This window comes from Zootoca vivipara, chromosome Z1, assembly GCF_965207765.1.
Source record: "Zootoca vivipara chromosome Z1, rZooViv2.hap1.1, whole genome shotgun sequence".
Lineage (NCBI taxonomy): Eukaryota > Metazoa > Chordata > Lepidosauria > Squamata > Lacertidae > Zootoca > Zootoca vivipara.
Genome location: NC_142583.1, coordinates 38,715,965 through 38,741,700, shown reverse-complemented (window position 1 = coordinate 38,741,700; position 25,736 = coordinate 38,715,965). Strand labels below are relative to the sequence as shown.

Below are 25,736 nucleotides of genomic sequence, written 5' to 3'. Positions count from 1 at the left end.
GCCGAAGATCAAATCCAAATTACCAGGGGAAGGCAATTGTCCATTAAAAATAAAACAAAACCCACACTTCACATTGGTTCAAGAAGGAGGCTCAACTTTGTTAGTAGAAGTATCTTATGACATGAGTTTGCAGTGACTCAAAAGGGCAAGTAGACAAAGACTAGCATGAAGTTTGCTCTTTTAAATGTTGCACAGAAATAGCCTATTCTCACTGTTCCTTAGTTCTTCCAAATCTCTCCTGTGTGTTTTGGGTTGTAAAAAGATACTAAAGAATAGCTCAGTTGTGTTTAAACTTCTGAAAAATTAAACTAATGTAGGAACACACAAACATGGATGAAGAGAAGAAGTCTTCAAACTATTCCTGGTGTAGCAATCAACAACTGTATAGCTGGTGACAGCTTAAACCTAAGGATTCTGGCTGGCTACCCGGCAGTAAACCGGACTTAGCAGCACTGATGTCAACAGCACGAGTGTAAATCTTGCTATGTACTGGATTGCAGCCCCTGTTTGCTAGTAAACTTAAATGTTACTTTGTTCATCTCCTAATTGAAATGCTTTATTTTGATAATTGGTCATGCATTAACAGCTCACCTGAAAGCCACAGGCCACCAGTAATTCCATGCAGGTGAGTGGGCTGGTGGAGGAAGGACAGATCACTCCATTCTCCTCTGCCATTTGGTTTCTGTGCTAGATGTGGAGGAAGGAAAGCCTGATCCTCAGTTCTTTCCCTCCTCTGTCATTCCACTTGATCAAAATGCATTATTTAAAAAACTAGTCTGCATTTCTGCACATCTTTAAAAGAGGGGGCTTCCCTTCCAGTATGAGAATATGGGTTCCTCTTAGTAGGTTGGCAATTTTAATTGGCTTATTTGTAAGTTCTGTTGCAGTGCCATATTAGGGAATTATTGCTGTTGGAACTGGGAAGGTAGGAAGAACAGAAGTACAAGAGTGTTGCCTGAAATCTTTTCCAATAGGACTGATATTTATTAAGCACCTAAAATCACTAGCTATGATAAACATAAATTAAAAAGACAAAGCTCATCAGGATCACTTATCTCATGTAGAATAACTTGACCTTTGTCTGCTTCAAAGCTGAGTTCCCTCAAAAAGAAACTCTAAACTGTTATTCCTTGATCAGAAAATAATGGCTTCCGTTGTTAGCCTTGTTTATAAGAGTTTAGTTTTGTCTAGCAAGCCTCACTTGAGACAGAGGAATGAAGGGTTTTATTGGGTTATCATTAATAGGTGGAAATTGTTGCTTGACCTGTCTTAGCACTTTCTACTAATGTACAAAGAGAAATTAAATTATCTGTCCTGTATTTTTCCCATTTAGCTGATACTCCCCCTCCTGCTTACCTGCCTCCAGAAGATCAGATGACACAGGATGGTTCACAGCCAATGGACACCAATATGATGGCACCTTCAATTCCACCAGAAATAAGCAGAGGAGGTGAAACCTTTACGTCCCCACTCCCTTTTATTAATACAAAATGTGGTCTAACATATATATGTTGCATGTGGAGTACTGTATAAACATTATTATTTAACATTTTGTTTTAAAGCTGGCTCGCAACCGATAAAGCAAATGGTTTTGCTGATCTGTTCATTTCACATAGACCTTGTTGCTGACAAAAGCAAGAAGCAAATTTATCATTGTTTATGCCTGACTCTGTAGATCTTCTGCACACTTTAGTTTTCTGATTGCCCTATATCTTTGTCCTGTCATTGTTGCATTCCTTAGGAATAGCCCCAGTAAGCAGAGGGCTGTGTGTCTAACCAGTCTTTAAGGGTGTGTTTGGATATTCTGGTCACAACAAACTGCTGTGTATTGGGTCACAAGAGATGCATATAAACAGTGTGCTTCTCCTCAGGTTGGCTCCAGTTCATGTGGCAGGATCATAATATTTCTGCCACCGGCACTGCCATATGTAGTGTTGTGTGTGGGCTAGACCATGACCATAGCAGTTTCATCCAAGAGCACTGGCAAGATGGCCGGATCTGGAACCAGATTATTTTTACAAGCTGTGTTGCTACCAGAAATCACAGCACTTGCAGCGTTACCCACTTCTGTGTTCACAATGGCAGTTTCCTGCACGCCCTTCCCACTGTGGCTTTGGGGCCAGATATTTTAGCAGGAGGCAGGGAACAGCATGTACTGGACAGCTGAAGGATGTTGCAATTACAGTAGTAATGCTGCAGGCCCAACGACTAGTACCGGTAGCAACTAGTGGCAGATGCTCCCTCTAAATCTGGTAACTTTTTCCTCCCCTGATCTTAATATCCCTCCCTTCCCATTTTTTTAAAGAGGGTAAAACTACACTTGCTTATTTCCTTTACACTTACATTGTTTACGCACACCTGTTTCCCTTAATTCTGTGAGCTCATTTCTCTACTCCTGTACCTCTACCTGGTACGTAGGGTCACATCCTTTGTTTTATAGCCCTTCAGAAAAGGTCTGCTGAAGTTCACATATAGGAAGGGCACCGGCAGCAAACGTAGGCTCAAGTACTCTCGCTGCAGACATTTAGAGAGGCCTGTTCTTTGTGAAGATTTGTTAGTCTTAAGAGATTTGACTTAACAAGCTGCATCCTGTCAATGAAGTTGGGTAACTCCTATTGTTGGCTCATGCTGGGAATGGAGAGACAAAGCACACCTGCTCTGCATGACTTAAGGCAAATGTGAGGAAGTTAGTATGAAATCTGTGTGAGAGAGATATGATTTCATTCTGCAGGAATGGCCAGCTGGCAGGATTTCTTCCCGAGTTTGAGAACTAGGGCAAAGCTGTGTGCAGCCTTAATGGTTGCTGGCATCTTAACTGTGAAGAGTGCACCTACTTGCTAATAATTAAAGGCTGCCTAACAATGACTTGAAAGGATTAAAAATATCATGGCTTGTTTGAATCAGCACTTCTTAGCATAGCTTTCGTAATCAGTGAACAGGATGGAGAAAAGCCTTATTTACAAAAAAAGTATATACCGCTGTATCATAAAACTATACCAGCAGTTTACAACAATATAAAAACAGTTTATATTGTGATAGAATAGGATATATTATACATTTAAAAACTAGTTAAAAGCAAAAAGAAATAAAACAAACAACAATAGACCATGATGGGGGATGTACTCTTAATTGCCTGCATAAGCCTGATGGAATAGAAAAGTTTTCAGCAGGTGTTTCAAAGTTGGCACAGAAGGTGGCCACTGAGTCTCTGTTGGCAAGGTGCTCCACAGGACTGGCCAATGGCACTAAAGGCTCACATTCTCATTGTTTTCATAAGAGGCTCACCAACTTGGGGAGTATAGTCTGCCATCTTAAGTTCCATACTGTATTATCTGTTTCCTACAGCCAAAACTACACTTGTGACTGTCATTGGCTGAGTCTCTCTTAGCAACCACAAGTCACTGTGGTGTAGTGGTTTGTGTCAAACTTCTCAAACTCAGATCCCAATCTGGCCAAGAAGCCCACCTTGGGCCAGGTGGGTAAAGGCCTGCAAGGCAGGGAGCAGATCTTCCAGGACTCACAGCCAAGATGGTCATAGAGTGTCCCAGGAGGTCATATGATGGACAGCTGAGGCCAGGGCATCCCACCCCAGTAACAGCTGTAGTACAAACACTCCTAGCTATAGAAGGCAATTGGGACTTCTGTGGCAGGCTGAAATCCTGGAGTATTGGGAACCTCTTCCTTCAGGAACAGTGCAACCCATTATAGATCGGGTCATCCACCTGATTCCTGAACACAGGAACCACCTAAAACACAATACCTCTGTGTTGGAAGGATTCACTCTTGGTTGGTTTCCATCAAGCCCATCACTGCTTCAGGGCTAACTCAACATTTTCTCAGCTTCCAATCCAGTTGATATGGACAGATAAGTGCTAAGTACTTGCAACATCATGCTCCAAATCCCCAGCAACCGGTGGTTTATAACATGGCAGTTGAGTTACCCTAGGAGACGGAATGGGACCCTAAAGGGTGAGACCCTGACTTGCAAGTGCAACTCCACCATGATATGGACATTTGCTCAAGGTAGCAAAGTCTTTTGAGCAATAGTTCCTGGTGCAAAGCATACATTTTGAATTGCATACTATCCAATGACTTCAATGTAAATAGGCATGGTTTACGGGAGCACATCTGGGTTTTCTAAAGCGTTGAAGTGGGCTGTGATGAAAAGAATTGCCACTAGGTGACCAGTCAACATCGTTTGGTAAATTGAGTGAGACCTGGTAGTTTTCTTTCTAGCTCATTTGCCACACAAACACAGCACACCTGCCCAAACATAGAGATGAGTAAAGCCTTACTGGTTACAACCATTTTGGGGGGAAGCCAGTCTAATCATTCTACTGCAGGGACTCTCAACCTAACCAGTTAGTAGATTATCAGTACTGCAGCCCTAGTTTTTGTGAGTCTACTTGTAAAGCAGGGTGGTAAAAAGAATCTGCTCACTGCTTGTTAAAGTACCAGTTAGAGCTCCTTCTCTTTTCGCTATGTGGAGGCTTTGATTGAATTGCTAGTGTGGCTCATATGTATTGCATAATAGGGCATTGTGGGAGAATGACTTCTAATTAGCAGCTGTGTAGCCAGATTATTTTTTTCCCTTTTGGTTCTTCAGTGATCTTAAGCCAAAACCTACACACTGAAAATAAATAAAACTTTAAAGCTCAGGAACTCATTAATTCTAGTGTCACTGATTTCTGATTTTCCTCCTTTCCAGATGTTCAGGCAGTTGCTTATGAAGAGCCAAAACACTGGTGCTCTATTGTCTACTATGAGCTCAACAATCGTGTTGGAGAGGCATTTCATGCCTCTTCAACAAGTGTGTTGGTCGATGGCTTCACTGATCCTTCAAACAACAAGAACAGATTTTGCCTAGGGCTGCTCTCCAATGTTAACCGGAATTCCACCATTGAGAACACCAGGCGGCATATTGGCAAAGGTACTGTGAGGTTTTGTTCATATTTGAAAGTGGAAAGAGAGAGGAGCTGGGATGCAAGCAACATTTATTTGCCTCAAGGCTTCATTGAGAAGCAACATATTCAGCGTTACACAATGTAATCTCCTTGCAAACAAGGAAGTTTTGACAACTCATAGAAACGGCTGCATACGATCCAACTTCCAACTAGACAGTTTTCTCCCAAATCGTTTTATTGGAATAAAAACCTCTTGAGCTGCAACTAAGCAGGTGGATCTATTACTACACAAGGGGTGTAGTAGGGGTTAAAATAACTATTGGGCTCCCTGATGCAGCTACAGGAGTATTAACGTAGCTTGCAAAATAGTGGGGGAAAGTGTTTTTTTTTGTAAAGGGCAGAGAAGTTGACATCTCTTGCTTTCCCAGTTCAGAATCTGAAATTGTTTCCAAGGTAAAATAGTACTGAGATCCATAGGAGAAAAAGAGGAATCACTTAAAATTTATCTACCTTTTATAGAAGCGTTTGTATTATATGCCACCTGTTTTAACCCATAATACCCCCAATATATAAAACCAAATAAAAAATGTGCTGTCTCCTTTATTTTAAGAACTGAAGTAATTTAGTAATGTTCTGGTTTTCTATATAATTTGTCTTTCTAGAAGCACTTGCTTTTTGTGTCTTTTTAAAAAAACAATTTAAAAATGAGGCAGTCTTGAGTGAAGACTATAGCTTCTATACTTTAAATTGTCTTGGAATAAAAATAGTTTGTCAAATATTTGTATTAAAAATTCCCTACTTGGTTTTGCTGGAAGATGACTTTGGTTTTACAAAGCCAGATATGAACAAGGGATTAACCCCCCCCAAGGTTATGACTTGTATTTTGGCTATATAAAAGATGACTTTCTCTTCCAGGAACGTGTAAGACACAATTGGGGACTATCCACTATTGGTGCTTTCAAAACTATTCAGAACATACTTTTTGGTGCGCTGAAGGACTTTATAAAGTTTGAATAGCAACAGGGTTTTAATCTCCCCACCCCCTAATAGCCCCATCCCTTACTAGGGATGGACAGATTATTGAATTACATTTCTATCTTCCCCTTCCTCCAAGAAGTTCAAGGTGATGTACATGGCATGTCATTTATCCTCTCAACAATCTGTGAAATAAGTTAGGCTGAGAGATAGTATTAACCCAGCTGAGCTTCAATGTTTGAGGGGGCCGTTGAACCCTGTAGTAGATATTCCCAGTACTGTACTAGTTTGACATTCTGATGGCCCAATTTGAGAAAATAGCTGTAGCCTCTAAATTTCACTTTGGGTCAAAGATCACTAGATGGCAGATAGCCACCAATAAGGAAGAGTATGCCAAATTTCTCTAGTTCAGGGATGTCCAACAAGTCGACAGGTAGATTCACAAAAACTAGGCTCCTTTTCCTTTGCTTTTGCCTAAGAGCACCTGGCCCCACCCCTTCTCTCCTCGCTGCATTTTCTCCTTTTCTCTTGAATGGAAGACAGAGTTTTAGCTGTGAGGCAGACGGCTTCCACAGTGATATCTTGGTGAGCGGCTAATCCCCCTCCCCCTAAAATGTTGCCAGCCCCCCCTAAATGGAACTTTATTCCCTGAACCCACTAAAATAGAGCATTTCCCCCCTCTTAAAGAAGATCAACAACTTTGACCTGAACCCCAATAAAATGGGGGTAGATCACTTCCAGTTTTTAACTCTGTGAGTAGATTGCAGTCTCCTGGAAGTTGGCCACCCCTGCTCTAGTTGAATCAGTATTAGTATTAGTCTTAAATTTTGCTGTTATTTAAGAAGATCTGCTAAAACTACAGTAAACCCCAATCTAAATAGAAGCTGAAACTCAGACCAAGTAAAATGAAGAAGTACTTGGTGTGCTTGGCTAATGAGAGTTGAGCAGATGTCGTTCTATCCCATTGGTTTCATTAGACACAAACACATCTGCATCCCCTAGTTTTTAACTAGAAAATTCCTTCAAATCTAAGGATATGTGCAGATGTCCAGAAAAGCAGATGTCCAAAACACGTTGCCTATACAGCATGCAAATAAGAAATTTGGACAACTGCAGTTATGTGGTTGGGCCAGGTATGTAAAATTCATGCATCGTTGTGGAGGTGTGTGATCTTTGAATACCTGCAGCAGTCTGAAGTGCTTTGACTTCAGAATAAAACTAACAGAATCATGTCTCTTTTTATAGGAGTTCACCTGTATTATGTTGGTGGTGAAGTCTATGCAGAGTGCCTTAGTGACAGTAGTATATTTGTGCAAAGTCGAAATTGCAATTACCACCATGGCTTCCACCCAACTACAGTCTGCAAAATTCCAAGTGGCTGCAGTTTGAAAATTTTCAACAACCAAGAGTTTGCTCAACTTCTGGCTCAGTCGGTGAACCATGGCTTTGAAACTGTGTACGAACTCACCAAGATGTGCACTATCCGTATGAGCTTTGTAAAGGTAAGCAAGGCTTTGGGGTGAGTGTGCCTTTGGCCTGGGAAAAAGAATTAACTTGAATTGATGCTATTAAATTTTAGACCTCACTTCAATAAAACTTGCTATAAAAAGCAACCTAGACAGATGAATGCATGTGCATGCAAATGCTGCCCAAAACGTAAATCTTTTGGAGGCTGCTGCTGAGCCTACTCAACAAATACTCCCAAAAAGTACTGTAGAGCTGATGCTAAGAAAGACTTGATTTTTTTAAAAATTGCACTGTGTCTTTCATGTTAATCAAACTTACATCTGAAAGATACTAACCTGGATTTTGTGAAGTGTAGCTCTAGCTCCAGAACCAGTGGCAGCACTAGAAATATATAATCTTTTTAAAAAAAATGTAAGAAAATTAATTATATCCACTTTATTTTCACAAAAAATTGTGTTCAGCAGTAAATGTTTGCCAGTTAAAAACTCCCAATAACAGCAGCAATAAAACTATACCTTGAGACAGGAGAGAAATCACCCCAGTGGGGTCTAATGCCTATTAAGTGGAAGGCCAGTAAGAAGCTTGGTTTGGTGCTCCCTGTGCAGGGAGTTCTATAATCGGGGTGCAGCCACTGAGAAATAGAGAAACGTTGTGTTTGGCTGACTTGTTCAGTGGTACCTTAACATCCATTAAAATCTCTTTGAAATTCTAGAGATAAGGTGCACAGACACTGGATACAAAATAGATGGCAGTGTGTATGGGGGAAAAAATAGTACAAAGAATTGAGAAAGCAGCACTGCCAGACTAAACACCAACAGGTGTTTTCCCTTGAAAGTAGAAGACATTACAGCACAAGCTGCCCCACCCCATTGAGCGTGATCACTTACTTGGAAGATTCATGTCTTCAGGCCCATCTGGCAAGGTTTTAAATCTACTTCAGATTAAAACTCAGAGATCAGAAAATGGTTGCGCTCCTTTAATGCAAAAAATACTGTCTCCTTTACTCAATATGACGCCTTTGGATTTTCAGAATGCAATTAAATCTGTAGCAAGAATTGCTGTAACATTCACTCTATGTTTCTAGGGTTGGGGAGCAGAGTATCACCGGCAAGATGTCACAAGCACACCGTGCTGGATTGAGATTCACTTACATGGTCCCCTTCAGTGGCTGGATAAAGTTCTTACGCAGATGGGCTCTCCTCATAACCCAATCTCTTCTGTGTCTTAAAAGGATTCTGAGCAGCTACACTTAAGAAACTATTGAGCCTTGCATGTACTTGAAGGATGTATGAGTCAGACACATGTACAAAACTGGCAGCAGCCTTTATTATACTTGACCTCTGTGACCAACTGTTAGATCAGGAAAAGCCGCTACTAAGTTGTTGGTATCAAGACTTTTTAGTTTACATAGTAGTAATCTTTATACAGGGCAGCGTGTAATAGCTAGGGATGACCCAAGTCTGCGTAATCTGGACGCTGTTCTCAAGCAATCTTATCTAGAACACTAAGATCCCCTTGTGCTGAATATCCATTGTGTTTTGCGTTCTGGGAAGAGTACCAAAAAAGAAGAAGGCTACTCTCCTTTTTAACAAGCTTCTCACAATATTCGAAAGCTAATGGTTCTTGGTAATAGTTGCTATCCTCAGAAAAATTAAGGCTTCTGTGTAATCTTCTGAAACTGTGTACTGACCATACCGCTGCAAGAATTTTTAGGTATGCTCTTTGCTAAATGTATGTACAGTGTATCTGGAAGTTAGAGATGGACTAGCCTAAAGAAATATAGTTGCGGGAGGCGGGTGGGAAGGGAAGCTGACATGGACAGGTAGAATTATACTGTAAACATAGCTTGTTAAACAAGTCCAAGTCTTGCTGTGTGCATTTCATTTTTATAGAGGCTTCATCTTACTAACTGATATATTTCTGCCCAAGCACAGCTTCATGGAGCAAGGCTGGGTCAATAAACGCTTTTGTCATGTACTGCAAGGTCTGTATATTTCAAGACAAACTATACAGCCTTTTAAAGATTGGACAGTTTTATGCAGTTCACATAACAGAAGTAGCTGTTTTCGTTTTGTAAGAGGTTTGTGTTTTGCCAACTTAGCAGATGTTAGCACATGTTGGGAGGACTTAAACAACCTATTCAAGTGTTTCAGACTTAAAGGTTAATTTTTTACCATTTAAATTGTTTTCTTTCTGCTAATGTTTTTATATTCATTCAAGCTGTAGTACTTTTCCAGTATTTTTTTATTCCAAAACTTAGTGGTTCATCTCTACTGAAGTTCAAATAAACGTATTGCTTACTTTGATTAAAACACACTCTTGTGCATTTTTCTCCCTTATCAAACTACAAAACATGAAGTAGCTGTGATATAAATGAACATCAGTTGCTGAGAAGTTTCTTGGGAAAGGAGATATGCAATGGAACTGATATGCAAGCTGTCAGCATGGAAGCACAAGCAATACTTAAAGCTCCCTTTTTATGCCTTCTTTAAAAAAAGGTAGCTTCTTTGTCTAATCTTATTGCCAAATTTATTGGTAAAGTTCTTTAAAACTTTGCTGGTGCTTTTAACTGCCTTATTTTACCACATTGCATGTTTTTGCCTTCCTTTTAGCTGCTTGAAAAACACAAGCTTAGTGGTCTTGGTGTGAGGGATGTACCATGGTTCTATGCTCACTGCTTTAAAAAGAAATATACCTAGCAGCAAGATGAGTGTATGCTAATAATGAAGGGAAGTGCACACGATATCCATCTTCACATGATTAGTTTCTTAAGGATAGAAGAATCACCCTTAACTCAAATTGGCCTAATAGCGCCATCAGGTTCATTGGTGGAAGGGCGGAAATAGCTCCAAAAACACATAATAAACTGCTAGTCCCTGTTGCCTCTTATTTTTTTACCATCACTGCTCACCACATTGATGTTTTCATCAAGCAGCTACCTCATCAATGCATATGGGAAGGTCCATTGTCCAATGTGAGTCATTAGAACCTGCAGTCTAAGAAGATGACAGGAAGCAACCTCTCCTTTGATGAAAATTTCTGGGATGTTGTTCTTATTTGGTGTAGGTAAAGTGGCCCAAACAGCCCCTGAGAAATTGCCAAATTGGAGGAAGACATGAAATAGAAGTTAAGAACTGTTTTTTCATATCTGACAGCATGAGTGTTACACAACCCGCAGTAAGAGCAGAAAAAAAGTTAACATTGTGAATAGATTATTTTTAATCAAATAAACAGGCATTTCTGCTTTGTGCTGACAAGCTGAAATAGGATATTTGATCAAGAGCAGCAACTCAACAGCTCAGCTTGTCAGCTGCTACAGAATTTGAACTGCATCAAAGTAAGTGGACCTGAATGTGGTTTTAAAAGGGTGATAGCTTTTTAACCGTATACAGCTGAATATGTATTATTGGCAGTAAAGGCTGTAGTTCCTTTTAACTTCTCTGGAACAAACAATAAAGAAACTGCTGCATGGTAACTGATCACACTTTTTGAACATGATCAGTTATCTGCCCTCTTCAGGACAGCCTTCAGAGAAAGCACTCTTATCACAAATATAATTGCTTGTTAAAGTGTCGGTATGCATTTCACTTCAGTATACATGAGTCATAAGATGAGGTTTCCCACCCTTACTGGAACGCAATTTGCCTTGGTTTTTAAAATGCTTAAAATCTCAGTTTTCCCTTTAGCTTTAAATAATAATAATTGCAAGTCTTCTTTGGTTGAAAATAAAATCTTTCTGCCCACTAGCCAGAAGACAAATATAAAGAGCTCTGAGGGGTTTTTATATTACTTTAGAGCTAATTTGGCTGGGATCCACATTGCACATAGTAATGAGCCTGCTCCTCCCAAGACTGCTTGGTATGCAACTCCTATTAAAGGGTGTCTCCTTGGCTCAGGAAGTTTTTATATCATTGACAACTTAGGACAGCATGTGCTAATAAGATGTATGCTATGCAGGCACTTCTCCAATTCTGCTTCATAGAGGCTCAGCAAAAGAAGCAAGAGTGGAAGTGATTTTAGAAATGCACATGAATTTGAGGTGTGCCATGTTTAGTGGCCTAGTGTCAGTAAGTGGAACCCACCAGTTGACAAGAACATGTCTCAAAAATTGTTGACTTCCTGCTGGTACAGAGAATGCAAACACCATTCTGACAGCATCTGGAAAAGAAGATGGCTGCAAACCAGGCTTTTGTTTACTTGGAAAGTTAATCTTTTACATTTGAACTGCAGAGATTGGGACCTACAGTTGTGAATATAGCGTACTCCAGGATTCTCCTGAAATCTGGCAGCTGTAATGCATGCAAAAGATGCAAAGCCTTAAAAGAGCTCAAGAGCTCAGTGGAGACAAAAATGATGTGATAAAATGGACATAGGAATCCCTATGAATTCACACCACGTTTATCCCCCAGCATCTCCAGGCAGAGCTGGAAATGTCTGCATCTAAAACTCAGTCATCCAGAGCCACGGCCAATCAAGCTTGACAATTCTGAGCTAGGTAGCCCAACGGCCTGAACTGGTGTGTGTGATTCTGTATCTGCAGCCCAATCCCAGGCATATTAACTATAGAGCTCACGGAGTTCAGCAAGACTTGAGTGTGTATAAGATTGCTGCCTATCTGAGAGTAATTCTACTAAACTAAACTAAACTTCTGAATGCATAGGATTGGGCAGCTAGAACTATGTATGGGTGCGTGAGTCAATTTGGTTTGTTAGATTTGTATTATCCTATTAAAATGGATGGGCAGTTACTATACCACCCTCATGTGATACAAAAAGGATAACTTCTAAAGAAAAACTGCATTGAATATAACATAGGACAGCAAGTGATGTTAATATAAGTATAGGCTGTGTACTCCTAGTGGGGAGTAGAGCCCCTGAGAATTCAGGGCAACTTACTTCTATGCAATTATGCATAGGACTGGGCTTGTAAAGCCAAGTTGGCCAAACACTGATCTGTTTAGAGCTGTGGTTAGCCTCAAAGTGATCTGTCTGGAGGCTAACCACAACCCCAAACAGTTTGATGAGACTTAGAATGAGGTGGAGCAGCAGCAAATTGCTTCCTTCATACTTCTCAGCACTTTGATCACCTCTCCCTGTCCCTAGCCAGTCCATGGCTACTGCAGTGAAAATCAGGGAAGCGTGTATGTGTGTGACAATGGGGATCAGTTGGCCAATGCACTGTTTCTAAATGTGCTGGTTGATGCAGCCAGTGCTGGCTCCAGGTTTTGTGGGGTGCTCGTGCATGATGTCCACAGTGTGTTCCTTCTAGGGACCTGCTTCCTTGCCCCAGTCCCCACTGCCAGTTGCCCTCTCCCTTTGGGCCCATTACTGCTTAGAAGCATAGCTGCCAAGTTTTCCCTTTTCTCGCGAGGAAGCCTATTCAGCATAAGGGAATTTCCCTTTAAAAAAGGGAGAACTTGGCAGCTATGCTTAGAAGGAGAGGACAAGACAAGTGAAGCCTGTTGCTCATTTTCCTTGCTCTCATCACCCTTCCTGTTGCTCCCCACCACTCCTTAGAAAGATTAGGGTATCAGTTAAAAGGAAGTGAAACTTGAAAGTCAATTAAAATCACTTTAGGATGCCTGGAGTTCATTTAAAACCACAATAATAGAACCTGAAAGAAAATGAATACTAATGATTAGGAAAGTGACATGTAACCCAATGTGGTTAATAATAAGATTTAAAGGAGCTGTAAAAGATTGGAGGTTGCCCACCCCTCAGGTAGATGCACAGGCCCTTATTCTGATCTAGCAGGGCTCTCTATTTTCTTACACCTTTAGGGAAATTGTGGTTGCTTTCACCAGGATTGAAATCAGTGCAAATTTACTCATTATTCTAAACTGTGGTGATGAGATCTAGAATTTAGGACAGTTCCATATTATTTTGTAAGTGGGATTCAACTCTGCCATTAAAGTGGATCTGGAGCTCTTGCACAGCAAACCTGCTTCCAATTAAAATAAAATAGAATTTTCAGGGTTAAGGAAAATGTGGACTAAATTGGTTGATGTGAAATCATAGAACTTCCTGGCAGATCGGAATGCTCAATAAACTGCTGGCATCATATAACCTCCTTGCAAGCAAATCAGACTGAACACTTAATACACAAGTGATGTGGAAGAAACTTTAGTTGCCTTCCCATAATTGTTAATCCTTTTCTTCATGCCACTGTTTACCTTCTGTGTTCTAAGACTTGGATTGCAAAGCTCTGTAATAATAGGGAGACACCAACTGCCCATCCATGGTTTTTGAACCTCAACCTCATTTAGGTGTTGGCACCAGACACACAGAGATAATAACAGGAGCTAGTTTATAACCTCCCCTTCCTAATTCACAATCTTTCTTCTTTGGCAATCACTCGTAGTCTAGTAAGATTGTCTTCCATAAACACGGTCAATGAGTCCGTAAGTGACTGTGGAGGCCAATTCTGGATCTGCATGTCCTTCCACAGTGGGGACATTGGTTTCCAGGCGGGAATTGACCATGGTGTGGATTGGCCAAGCGTGCCTTCCTCTTAGCACGTTTCTCCCTTGCATCCTGAGATCGAGTGTCTTCAAAGCCCATGACACCTTTGGTAAAGGCTGTTCTCCAACTGGAGCGCTCGCAGGCCAGTGTTTCCTAGTTGTCAGTGTTTATACTACATTTTTAAAGATTTGCCTTGAGACAGTCTTTAAACCTCTTTTGTTGACAACCGGCATTACGCTTTCCATTTTAAGTACAGAATAGAGTGTAGTTGCTTTAGAAGACGATCACCAGGCATCTGCACATGACCAGTCCAACAAAGTTGGTGTTGAAGAATCATTGCTTCAACACTGGTGATCTTTGCTTCTTCCAGTACACTGATATTAGTTCGCCTGTCTTCCCAAGTGATCTGTAAAAAATTTCGGAGACACCGTTGATGGAATCTTTCGAGCAGTTGGAGATGGCGTTTATAAGTGGTCCATGCTTCACAAGCATATAATTCACAATATGTAGATATTAACAGGGATTGATATTTTCTGCCCCCATTGCTGCTACAATATGGGGCTATTGCAGAACCTGGAATAGCTCAGTTGGTAATGGAAGAGACTCTTAATCTCAGGGTTGTGTGTTCAAGCCCCATGTTGGACAAAAGATCCCTTGCATTGCAGGGAGTTGGACTAGATCAGTATTTCCCAAACTTTTTCTGACTGTAGCCCCCTTCCGACCTTGTTTCTTTCCTGTGCTCCCCATAGGCGTGGGCAGGGGGGCAGCTGCCCCCCAGATATGTAAAAATCAATACAAATAAGAGGTTCTGTCCCCCAACAAAAAACCGTCCCCTATGCTCATGCCCCCTGTTCTACCAGTATAAAGGTAGCTATTTAAATGTTTTGTTTGTAAATAGAATAGATTTTATTTATGATCTTATAATTCATACAAAATACAGTTACATAAAATGATAGGAACATAATGAAATATTGTTGAAGCAGAAAAGCATGGAGCTGGAAAGGACCTCAAGGGTCATCTTTCTAATGCAACCCCCTGCAATGTAGGAAACTCAGCTAAAGCATCAATAACAGATAACCATCCAACCTCTGCTTAGAAACCTCCAAGGTAGGAGAGTCCAGAACCTCCCAAGGAATATCCATCTTCCATGTACAAACAACACTTATTTGTTCCATGTAAACAACACTTATTTGACCTAAATTAATTGACACAGAGGGGGAAACCTACAGATACAATCCAAAAGGCACCTAGGGAGTTTTGTATATATGGGAGAATTTTTTTAAAAAAAAGTGGTCCTGGCTGACATGGTGCAAAAAGATATTGTCATCCAGAAGAGCCCTGGCTGCCTAGATAAAACACTATTGCCCAGAGGCTTTCAGCCTTTTTGAGTCCATGGCTCCCTTGACCAACTATTCTTTTTGCGGCACCCCTGTGGGGTTCATGAGTCCAGTTAAGTCACCCTTTGCCTGGAGAGCTGGCAGCCTCTCACCCTTTTTTGAGCACACTGTCTTGAGTGTTGCCTCAGCCTCCTCTCCTCTCCTCTCTACTTGGGAGTCCTCTGGGCAGCCGCTGCTGCCACTCCTGGTCTCTCAGCTGCCTCCAAAGAGAGGGGTTCCTCCTCACTCTGCCCCACAGGGGCCTGGGAAGAGGATGGCCCCAGCCTTAGTGGCCCAATGGAGACTGACCAAACATGAGGACAGCACCTTACCTTGGGCGCTTCCAGGCCTGCATGGGGCCACTCAGCTCCCGGGCAGGCCTTGCACGTGACAAGCACAAGGCCAGAGTGGTGCCTGCCTGTCTTCCTGGCCTCGCACTTGTCTGTCCATTCCCAACAGCATGGAGTGATGGACTGGCTGGCTGGGCTCCCTCACCCACTTGCTTACTCCGAGGTCACCTCTGCTCCTGGGCAACCAGCACCCCCTGGCCAGCCCCAGAGGCACTATTCACCCGTGGAGCTTGTAGCCAGGGCTGCGGCAACTATGCAAGCCTATGGGAGGAAGAGATGCAAGAGGGAAGGAAAGAGGGACTGAGGCCAGTGTTGCCTGTGGCATCCCTGACCATCATTCAAGGCACCCCACACCCCAGGGTGCCACGGCACACTGGTTGAAAACCACTGCTATAGCCCCCCACACCCTTACACTGGACTACTCTGCAGGATTGTTGTAAGCCACTATCTCAGTCCTCATGAAATATGGGCATAAATATCTCGAATTTCACCCTCCCTCCACCTGCAACAAGGAATCGGTATTCTTACAAAGCTCCAGGACGCTTCCGTCGCTCCCTGCCCAAGGTCCGCTTTGACAACATTTTATGTATTTATTCATCAACCAAGGAATATATAAGCGTTATGAAATAAGCAAATACTTGCAAGGCAATTTTAAAAAAGCAACCAAACTAAAGGATCTTTGCTTTCACCCTGTGTGGAAGGAGGTGAAAGGACTGCCCTTGCCCCCGCTGTAAGAAAGAGGCAGGTCCAGGTCTCTCTGCAGACACAACAACCGCCGTCTAAAACTTTTTTCAAACTCCACTGACATGACTGCCTTCTACTGCGGCTGCGTGGAAGCAGCTCCACTCTCCCTTTGCAACGCCCCCGCCCCGCCTCCGCAGCTGCCCGGTTTCTACGCAGGCGCAGCTGGCAGACATAGTCACGGAGCGGCTGGGCAGGGCGGGGTCAAGGCTAGAGGAGGTTGCGGTTCAAGTTGCGTGCTGCTTTGCGTCCTCTGGCGTATCCCGGATGTGAAAAGGTTCGGAGCAGCGGGGTCATTTCCTTGTTGTGGTGCGTATGGAGGGAGGGAGGGAGGCAGGGAGGGAGGGTGTTTGCGAATCGACCCGCGTCCGCCTTGGTTTTGTGGACCCTGGCGGCGTTGTATTTGCGTTGCGTATTTAGAAACAGGTCTCTGTCCTTTCACGGTGCTTAAGCACAAACAATTTTAGGTAGCAATAAAACCACAGGAGGAGCGGGCGGGGAGCTCGATCTTGATGCCATTGCAGGATGGTGGGGTGGGGGTACAGGTTTTGCAGTGGTTTGAGAGGCAACCCTGTGCACTCTTACCTGAAGGTTAAGCCCCACTGGAGCCCAAATAAACACGGCAAGGGTTGTGCTGTTGGAAGTGTCTGCAGCTATAAATTACCAGTTATCTTAATTTGGGAGAACATATACTGTATGATAGAGGGTCTCCCCCCTCCCCCCCGGAGAATTAAACTATAATATTACTGGACTGTAACAATGCTACTTGGGGCCTAGGTTTTGTTTGTTTTTTAAAAGGTCACTCAGCTCCTTCACTTCTTCAGAAGGCAGCATATCTTTTAACTGGAATGCTTAAATGTGGATTTTAGTCTACTGTTGGAACTATTTCTCACAGTAGGTTATAGAAGAAAGTTTAAGTTGTCTGTGTTGCCGGATAGAAGTGTGGCTAACAGATAAAGCCCTTACTAATCTGTACTTTTCTTTTAAAAAAAACAATTACCACCGTCAGTGTTGTGTGTCAGATTGCCTTGTAATATGCCCGCTTAGCAGATAAGTGCGTATGTTAGAATGTTTAGTCTGTTTTAGAATTCTGATAAGTGTCTATTCAGCAATGTTCCCTTGATTTCAGTAGAGCTTACTTCCAAGTAAGCATTTTGACCCAAAATATTTTCTGAGTGGTAAATAAAAAGAATTACTGTACTATTACAGTACTACATTGGAATATGAGAATCAATAGGAGTAGGAAGGTGGGACTAATACATGCACCCACAATACCTCGATATGGCCCTCTGGGTACACAAGAGTACTGTTTTATTGTAGAAATTCAAATATCACAATGTAATGGGAAGCATCCATTAGGTTCAGATAACATGGGTGTGCAGGTTGGTCATTCTGAGAACATAAAGTGCCCTGCTGAATCAGACCAAAGGCCTCTCTAATTGAGTATCCTGTTTCTTAGAGTGGCCAACCAGATGCCTCTGGGAGTGTTAGGGTTGTTCAAATGAAGAGTACATTAACTTTCAGTTTAAAGTTCACCTCAACAGGGGCAATAACCTGTGGTTCCTTTATCAGGGAATGTTGTGGAGAACTTAATTTGTCATTTCCTACCATTCTGCAATTTGTTTTTGTTTTGTTTGCTTATGTTCAGTTCTGCAGGTTGAGAGTAAGTGCTGGATGTGGGGAGGTGAAGTTCACAGAGTGTGAATTAGGTTTGTAGAAATTGTAAGTAAAAACTTAACCATTATAAAACAGCCTAGTAAAGAAACTCAAAAATTGCTAGCCTACTGGGGGCTGGCATAAGAGGAAGGGGAATTCATTCTCTCCTTTAGCAGCCTACTGTGTTTACTGGGCACAGAGAAGGGACAAAGTACTCTTCTACCAGCCCACCCACTTGCCTGCATGCGATTCTGCACACTCCTGTGCATGAAATTCCTTCTCACCTACGGCTGCCAGGCAATACTGTTATAAAATTGAAATCTCCGCCACTAACATTTTCCTGACATTTGTCTTCTTTAAGGGTCTAAGTATATTATGTGGTATTAGAAGCCAAGGGGTGTTGAACCCTTTCCCTATGTATCTCTTCACTGCTTCAAGTACACTTCATGAAGCCTTTAAAAATGTGGAAGTACCAAGCATTTTTCTTCTCCTATTAGGCTTCCAAAAAACGGATTTCTCTGAATCAAGACAAAATGAATGGAGCATCACTGCTGCTGCGATTTCCACTCTGTTTTCTTCAGAGAAGGTTTCCTAATAGTCTTGACAGTTTCTGCTGGAGGTCCAGCCCTGGATCTGCTTTTTCATGTGGCCAACAGCTGAATTCATTACAACAGTGTTGTTCAAGGAGGATGGTATCTTCAAAGGGCTTGAACACTGGCCTCTGTTATCCAGCAGTGTTAGAACATCAGACACGAGAGCTCTCTGACCAGGAACAGAGACTTCTAGACAAATTGTACAATGGATTAATTCAAGGACACAGGGCCTGCCTGGCAGAAGCAATTACTCTCGTAGAATCCACACACAGCAGGAAGAAGGAGATTGCACAGGTGCTCCTTCAGAAGGTACTATCCTACCACAGAGAACAAGAGCAGTTAAATAAAGGAAAGCCACTAGCCTTTAGAGTGGGTCAGTTCTCTTTTGTTTGTGCAGTTATTGCTGTTTTGATGATTTAATGTGTCTTCACTTGTCAGTTGTTAAAGAAATACAGTTTAATTAATTCTAAAATTAAAAGGAATCGTAACCTATTAGCTTATGATGGGTTGTGATATGTCACACTAACTATGCATTGCTGAATGCCTCTGTTATAAAGCTTGTCCCCTATGGAATATGTTTAGTTCAGTGAGAATGTCATCCCCAAAGTCCCATTACTTTTAACGTGCCACTAAAATTGCTCCCTATGAACTGTCTCATTTTCTTATGAATATTCTGCCAACACAGTGCGTCAGCTGTTGTTTTTAATTGGAGCAAAATAATTTACCTAACCAGTATGAAACATGCTTGTATATGACATTACTTTCTTGTAGGTTAGGAAAAATAGTCAACAAATCAGAAGGTGGGCTGCTATGGGAAGAGTTAAGTGATTCCTTCTAGATGAAGTTATCATGTGGAGTGTGAATTTTCTTTAAAAAGCGAACCATGACATGTATGTTGTCCAATAACAAAATTATGAGAAAATTTATAGCTTTGGAGGGAAGAGTTGTGGTCAAGAATTAAGAGTGAAGCAGAGATTATTGGTATCTGTCCGGTACATTATCTGGGTTTCTTTTCAGGACTTTTATTTTATGTATTGGGACATTCTTATACTACCTTTCACATCAGTCTCAATGTGGTGCACAAAATTTTTAAAAGCCAAGTACAATAATAAAAGCATAATGCAATACGATACAAGCTACATGCAACTGAAATTGGAAATGAATAAATTAAATCCCATACTGGCAGTCTCTCAACAACAATGGTGCCTGCCTAAGTTTGAGGGAAGGAGGTGCCACCACAGTGAAGGCTCCTCCCTTGCTCATTGCCTATTGAAGCTCTGTAAGCACTAGTGGTACCTCTAGGAGGTCCTCACCAAAAAAGCATTGTGACCCGGAAACTGCAACTTATCCAGAATGCGGCAGCTAGGCTGGTGACATAGTGGCAGCCAAGACCACATAACAGCAGTCCTGAAAGACCTACATTGGCTCTCAGTACATTTCCGAGCACAATTAAAAGTGTTGGTGCTGACCTTTAAAGCCCTAAACGGCCTTGGCCCAGTATACCTGAAGGAGCGTCTCCACCCCTATCGTTCTGCCTGGGCACTGAGGTCCAGCTCCGAGGGCCTTCTGGCGGTTCCCTCACTGCAAGAAGTGAGGTTACAGGGAACCAGGCAGAGGGCCTTCTCGGTGGTGGTGCCCGCCCTGTGGAAAGCCCTCCCATCAGATGTCAAGGAAATAAACAACTACCTGACTTTTAGGAGACATCTGAAGGCAGGCCTGTTTAGGGAAGTTTTTACTATTTGATGTTTTATTCTGTTTTTTATCTGTTGGGAGCTGCCCAGAGTGGCTGGGGAAACCTAGCCAGGTGGACAGGGTATAAATAAAAAATTATTATTATTAGGCCAGTTTCATAGTAGGGAGACAGACTTGCACTCAGAGTTGTGATTGCATGTTAGAACAAAGGATCTTTATATTCCTACAGGATTGTCTGGACCTCCTGGTGCTGGGAAATCAACGTTTATTGAATGCTTTGGGAAAATGCTCACTGAAAGAGGATACAAAGTGTCTGTCTTGGCAGTGGACCCATCCTCTAGCACCAGTGGTGGTGAGTATGTGTGAATGCATTACTTATCTCTCATGCCTCTTTCCTTGCCAGTTGTAGGGACATAGATTGGGCGGCGAGCCTGTGTAGGCTTACCTGGGAGAAAGCGCTATGGAAAATGGTGGGGCTTTACGTCTGAGTGATGTGTTTCTGTGAGGATTTTATGTCCATGCTTCCCTTCCATAAGTTCGCAGTATCTCCTTACACGCTGGTGTTTCTGCTGAGTCAATCCAAAGTCTTTTCACTGCTGGCAGCCGCCATCTTCACATAGTTCCGATAAAATATAGAGGGATCGCCGGAAATGACTATGAAATGCAGTAGAATTATGATGAGGATTAGAGCCTTCCGAGCTTGAAGCATGGGAAGTCCCGAAAAATGTATAATTTGGCCAAATATTTGGATTATTTGACATGTATATGTATAATTTGGAATATTTAATGTGATTTGATTGGATTGTGGAAAATTTAATAAAAATGATTTACAAAAGAAGAAGACGACAGTATTATGGATGCTGGCTTTTATTCTAAAGACCATGAACGGAAGGAAGTTAACAGAAGAAAACTTTCTGATCCCTCCCCCCTGCAGCTTCCTGCTCTCCTGAAAAAGGAGGGCTGGAGGGGGGGGTGCTTTGTGGACAGTCTGCAATGTGGTGCAAGGGCCCCTGGGGGGGGGAATCACCCAAAACTGGGTGGAGCAACTTAGCACACAATAGTTCTCTTTGAAGGACTGTTATCTGCAGCCTAGTCCTCATCAAAGAATAAGTCTGGATTTAATGGAGACATGGGTTAAAGTTTTGAATGGCTAGACTGTTATGAAACTCTTCCCCCCTTTTCTTTCTTTTGTTCAATGCTTCAGGCTCACTCTTGGGTGATAAGACACGAATGACCGAGTTGTCGAGAGATATGAATGCTTACATCAGGCCCTCTCCAACCAGAGGAACGCTAGGAGGTGTAACGCGGACCACAAATGAAGCCATTCTGCTGTGTGAAGGAGGAGGCTATGACATAGTTCTTGTAGAAACAGTGGGTCAGTGAAATGCCATTCCGTTCTATGCAGTCTGCAGCATGGCTTCTTCCATGGTGACACAGCTTGGTAGTTCTGCTTTGCATTGTGGCCTGCTGAGCCAAGAAGAGGGAGACAACCTAAGTCGTAGGTGCAGCGGAATCAGTGCTACTTTGTGATAAAATGGGTGGGGAACTGAATCTGGTCAGTGGTTCATATCCTCTTCTTTACACATTGGCAGGCCAATTTTGACAACTGGGTGGTATCGCAATGTCATCAGGTAATCATTTCAAGCACCAGCTGGTAGTTGGCACTTGAGAAAAGCTGTGCAAAGGGCTTTTCAGGTACCACTGATTAGCAGTCCCTGCAAACCCCCTTTTATCCAATCCCACTTTTACCTGCCTCACACCTGGCGCCGTATATTGTGTCAGGTGTAGGGCAGGCCAGTGTGGCTTGGCTGAAACTGCCGGGGGGGGGGCAAATGGGGAGCCCTGGCAGGCCCTAATTAGGCATGTGGGTCAGAGGTTCCTCACCCCTTTGATAAAATATTGCTAGAAAAACTGCAACCTTGGCGCTCCATCAATACAGTGCAGTGCAACTGAGCCTGTATGTACAACTCTTCAGGAAGAATATCCCCCAGGGGACAATAATTACTCGGCTTAGACAAGAAAGGATTTAATACAGCCCAGCTCCATAATGTGGATTGACTTATTCCCATTCCTTAATTTGCTTGAACTCTTAGGATGTGCATGCAAACATTTGTTTTACAGCTACTCTCATAAGCCTCAGTTGTTGAAGTCTCTCAGGTCTCTCCTGTCCTCTGGTATCATTATTATTATTATTATTTGCCATTGTATCTCCAAAGTGACTGGTCAGTTTCTGCTCTTGATCCTCAGGTGTGGGTCAGTCGGAGTTTGCTGTTGCTGATATGGTTGATATGTTTGTATTGCTACTGCCACCAGCAGGAGGTGATGAGCTGCAGGTAACAATGCTACATTTGGCAAAAGTCTGAACTTCATATAAGCCATAACTGTAGGAGGTCTTCCTGAGTCATCCTGAGCTACCAGAACTGACCAACAAAACATTTTTGAATTTTGACATTGCAGGTTTTGCTAGCAATCCTTATGCCCCCCTAAAAAGCTGTTATAATACAAATGGGCAATAATTCATTATTTTTAGTAATGCCTAGGAGACAGAGTGCTTTCCAATTTTATTTTGCTTGTCCTCGGAACAAACCTGCAAAGACATGAAACTCTTGATCTCATTTTATTGGAGTGCAACTAAGAGCTATTTCTGTCTGGCAAGGTTAAAATCCTATAATGGCTTTAAAATGATAACTCTACTTCTGCTTTTGGAAACCTTTGCTACCATGCATTAGAATTAATTCTTTTACCATCAGATGTTTATATACACCTGAATGTGTGAATGTTTCCTATTAGACATGTGAACTTAGTGGTTTAAACAACCAGGGAATCCTTTTAAAAGGTTCTGAAGGCTCTTTCTGCCTCTCTTCATTTATCTAGTCCTTGGGGTGTTACTGGAAATGGCAATTAAAAGTCTAGTTATTGTGTTTTAAAAATGATCTTTGGGTCTTTGAGGGAGATATTAATTGGTTATAGACAGTGTCTCTGAGATTTCTGTTACTTTCTTTCCTTGTTCTGTTCAGGGTATCAAGCGAGGTATAATTGAGATGGCCGATCTTGTTGCTGTAACCAAAGCTGACGGAGATCTAGTTGTACCGGCACGGAGAATTCAAGCAGAATATGTCAGTGCTCTGAAATTACTCCGCAAGCGCTCAAAGGTTTGGAGGCCAAAGGTTGGTACATCCAAAATAATCCTTTCCTCTTCCTTTCAGTCAGGAAAAAATATGAGACACAGGTGAGGAAAGATAATGCTATAGAAATTACTACACTAGGCACAGTACTAGCTTAAACTGCCTGGTTCTTCAAGTACCAAAGTTTTCTTCTACATTTGGTACTGCACCAAAGGCACCTGTGTAAGCTTAGCAGTCATGCAGTAAGAGGTTCTCCTGTTCATCAGGAACTGGTTAAGTAAGCAGGAACAGAGAACAATTCTCACAATGAAGGGATGTAGAAAGTTAAGCCCTCCAAGGTTCAGTTTTGGGAGCTGTGCTTTTTGAAAGGTTACTTCAAAAGGCGAAGGGATAATGTCTTTGAAGGTTGGGAAACTACAACTAATCCAGAATGCGGCAGCTGGACTGGTGACTGAAAGCGGCCGCTGGGACCATATAACACTGGTCCTAAAAGATCTCCATTGGCTCTTAGTACGTTTCCGAGCACAATTCAAAGTGTTGGTGCTCACCTTTAAAGCCCTGTTTTGGATTGAAAAGCACCCCATAACTTTATTGGTGTTGGACCATACAAAGCTACTCTATCGGTTAACAAGCTTGTCTACATTGGCCTGCCCAAGATTAGTGTCTTAGCGTAAAAACTTGCTTAGATGTACAGCATTCAGTTTTGGATTTCCGGGTTCTTTGTTTAAAGGCAGCTCTTCCCTGCTGCAGATTGAATCTGGTTTTATAGAATATAAGTTACTAAGAACTCATGCTTAGGTCAATACTAGTAGCCTTAATTTGTCCTGCATCTTGAAAAAAAACCTTTTCAATCTGATAGGTAATACGAATCTCTGCCAAAACTGGAGAAGGCATCTCTGACATATGGGATAAGATGACAGAATTCCGAGACCTCATGCTTACAAGCAGCGAGTTGATGGCCAAACGAAGGAGACAGCAAAAAGTGTGGATGTGGAATGTAATCCAAGAAAGCATGTTGGATCATTTCCGGAGTCACTTAGCAGTGAGAGATCAGATTCCACTTCTGGAAGAAAAGGTTGTCAGTGGAATTCTCTCTCCAGGGCTGGCTGCAGACCTATTGCTCAAAGCTTTTAAAGAAAGATCTTAACATTCATCTTTGTGCATGACCTGATTTTCACCAATTACCTGTACATTACAAACAGCTTCCTAAGGCATAAATTGTTCTACTTCAGTGAATCTGCACACTTTACCTGGTAACAAAAATGTTCTGTAAATGGAAGTCGAACTTTTTTATTTACAGCATGTTTAAAAGTATGCAGTTGTAATGGTACACAAGTGTGTTACTGTCAGTTCAAATTTCTTTCTAAACTGCAGGGGATGCTAGAGAGAATACCAGCAGTGAGCACAGTCATGTCTTAATATTTGCCTCTGTTATCAGCACTTGCCCCATCATCTTCATTGGTGGAAACTTCCACCTGTTTGAACTTTATTGATTACAATGTGCCATTAAAAGGGTAAGAGTGAATTAGACATTGGTTTATTTTTAATAAGTTTAACTTAGAAGTCCTTAATTCTGTTTATACAGCAACTCTGAGATAATGTGGATTAAAAGAGGATGGCGAATCTTTGTGTGCATAACAGGGGCATTATGCTTTTTGCCAGCCAACTTATTGTACAACCATGTTAGTCCTTGAGTTTCATCCTAAGATCTGTTACAGCAGCATGATGATGCATAACTGCTGTTACACCAGTGTGTTGCAAACCCATGAACCTCAGTTCCTTCTGCCCCAGATGGCATGCACAGCATCCATTTGTGTCATGAGGGTGAACATGTGGGTCTTCAATAATGCTTAGGTTGCAATGCTATACCTGTATATTTGAGAACATGCCTCATTGATAGTAAAGGTTGCTCCTGCAGAGTAAACATGCATAAGATCAGTCTGCTTATGCTGTATGCATGCTGACCCTAATTCTCCAGGTTAGTATTACTGTTGTTCCTGCTGATGTATTTTAGTGCCAAGGACCAAGGCTTCAGTGCCTCAGATTAATTATAAAAAAGGAGACTTGGTACAAAGACCATCTAGAAGAACCTCAAAGCTAGTGATGAGCTTCAACTGGGATAAAAGAAAAAGCTCTAAAGCACATGGTTTTCCTGATAGTTAACTGCTAGCTACTGCACTGCATACATAAAAAGCTCATTTTTCTCCTTCAAGTTCAGGAGCTTGAACAATCCATTGTTTGGCTGTTATATTGTCAGTGTTGCTCTTATAAGGAAGTTCCTCTCCCTCCACTCCCGGCTATATCTAATCTACACTGGACCTTTCTAAATCCATTACTTCCTGTAACACAAGCTGGGGTAGCCTTTAATACGTCTAGCCCTCCTGCGTATTGCTTCC

The 25,736-nt window shown here is 42.0% G+C and overlaps 2 protein-coding genes across 10 annotated transcripts in view; both read left to right on the top strand.

The window, feature by feature from the left end:
* SMAD1 (SMAD family member 1) overlaps positions 1-9,658 on the top strand; it is a 35,955-nt gene extending 26,297 nt beyond the window's left edge. The window contains exons 4-7 of the mRNA XM_035111632.3: positions 1,334-1,450; positions 4,709-4,930; positions 7,125-7,381; positions 8,431-9,658. Of these exons, the coding sequence (XP_034967523.1) occupies positions 1,334-1,450; positions 4,709-4,930; positions 7,125-7,381; positions 8,431-8,574 (740 nt within the window). The 3' untranslated portion in view covers positions 8,575-9,658. The remainder of the gene's footprint in view (positions 1-1,333; positions 1,451-4,708; positions 4,931-7,124; positions 7,382-8,430) is intronic.
* A 6,828-nt stretch (positions 9,659-16,486) lies between these two features.
* On the top strand, positions 16,487-24,865 carry MMAA (metabolism of cobalamin associated A). Of its 9 annotated transcripts, none has more exons than XM_088660272.1 (8): positions 16,487-16,551; positions 17,923-17,983; positions 18,428-18,896; positions 20,445-20,567; positions 21,420-21,590; positions 22,463-22,548; positions 23,233-23,382; positions 24,200-24,865. In XM_088660272.1, exons 3-8 carry the CDS (start codon positions 18,464-18,466, stop codon positions 24,485-24,487), a joined length of 1,251 nt encoding a protein of 416 aa, XP_088516398.1. In that variant the 5' UTR covers positions 16,487-16,551; positions 17,923-17,983; positions 18,428-18,463; the 3' UTR covers positions 24,488-24,865. The 9 variants fall into 9 exon arrangements, with proteins under 9 accessions (XP_088516398.1, XP_088516396.1, XP_088516401.1 ...); XM_088660270.1 differs by having other exon boundaries at positions 17,923-17,996; XM_088660275.1 differs by having other exon boundaries at positions 16,487-16,583; positions 17,923-17,937.
* The last annotated feature ends 871 nt before the right edge of the window (positions 24,866-25,736 follow it).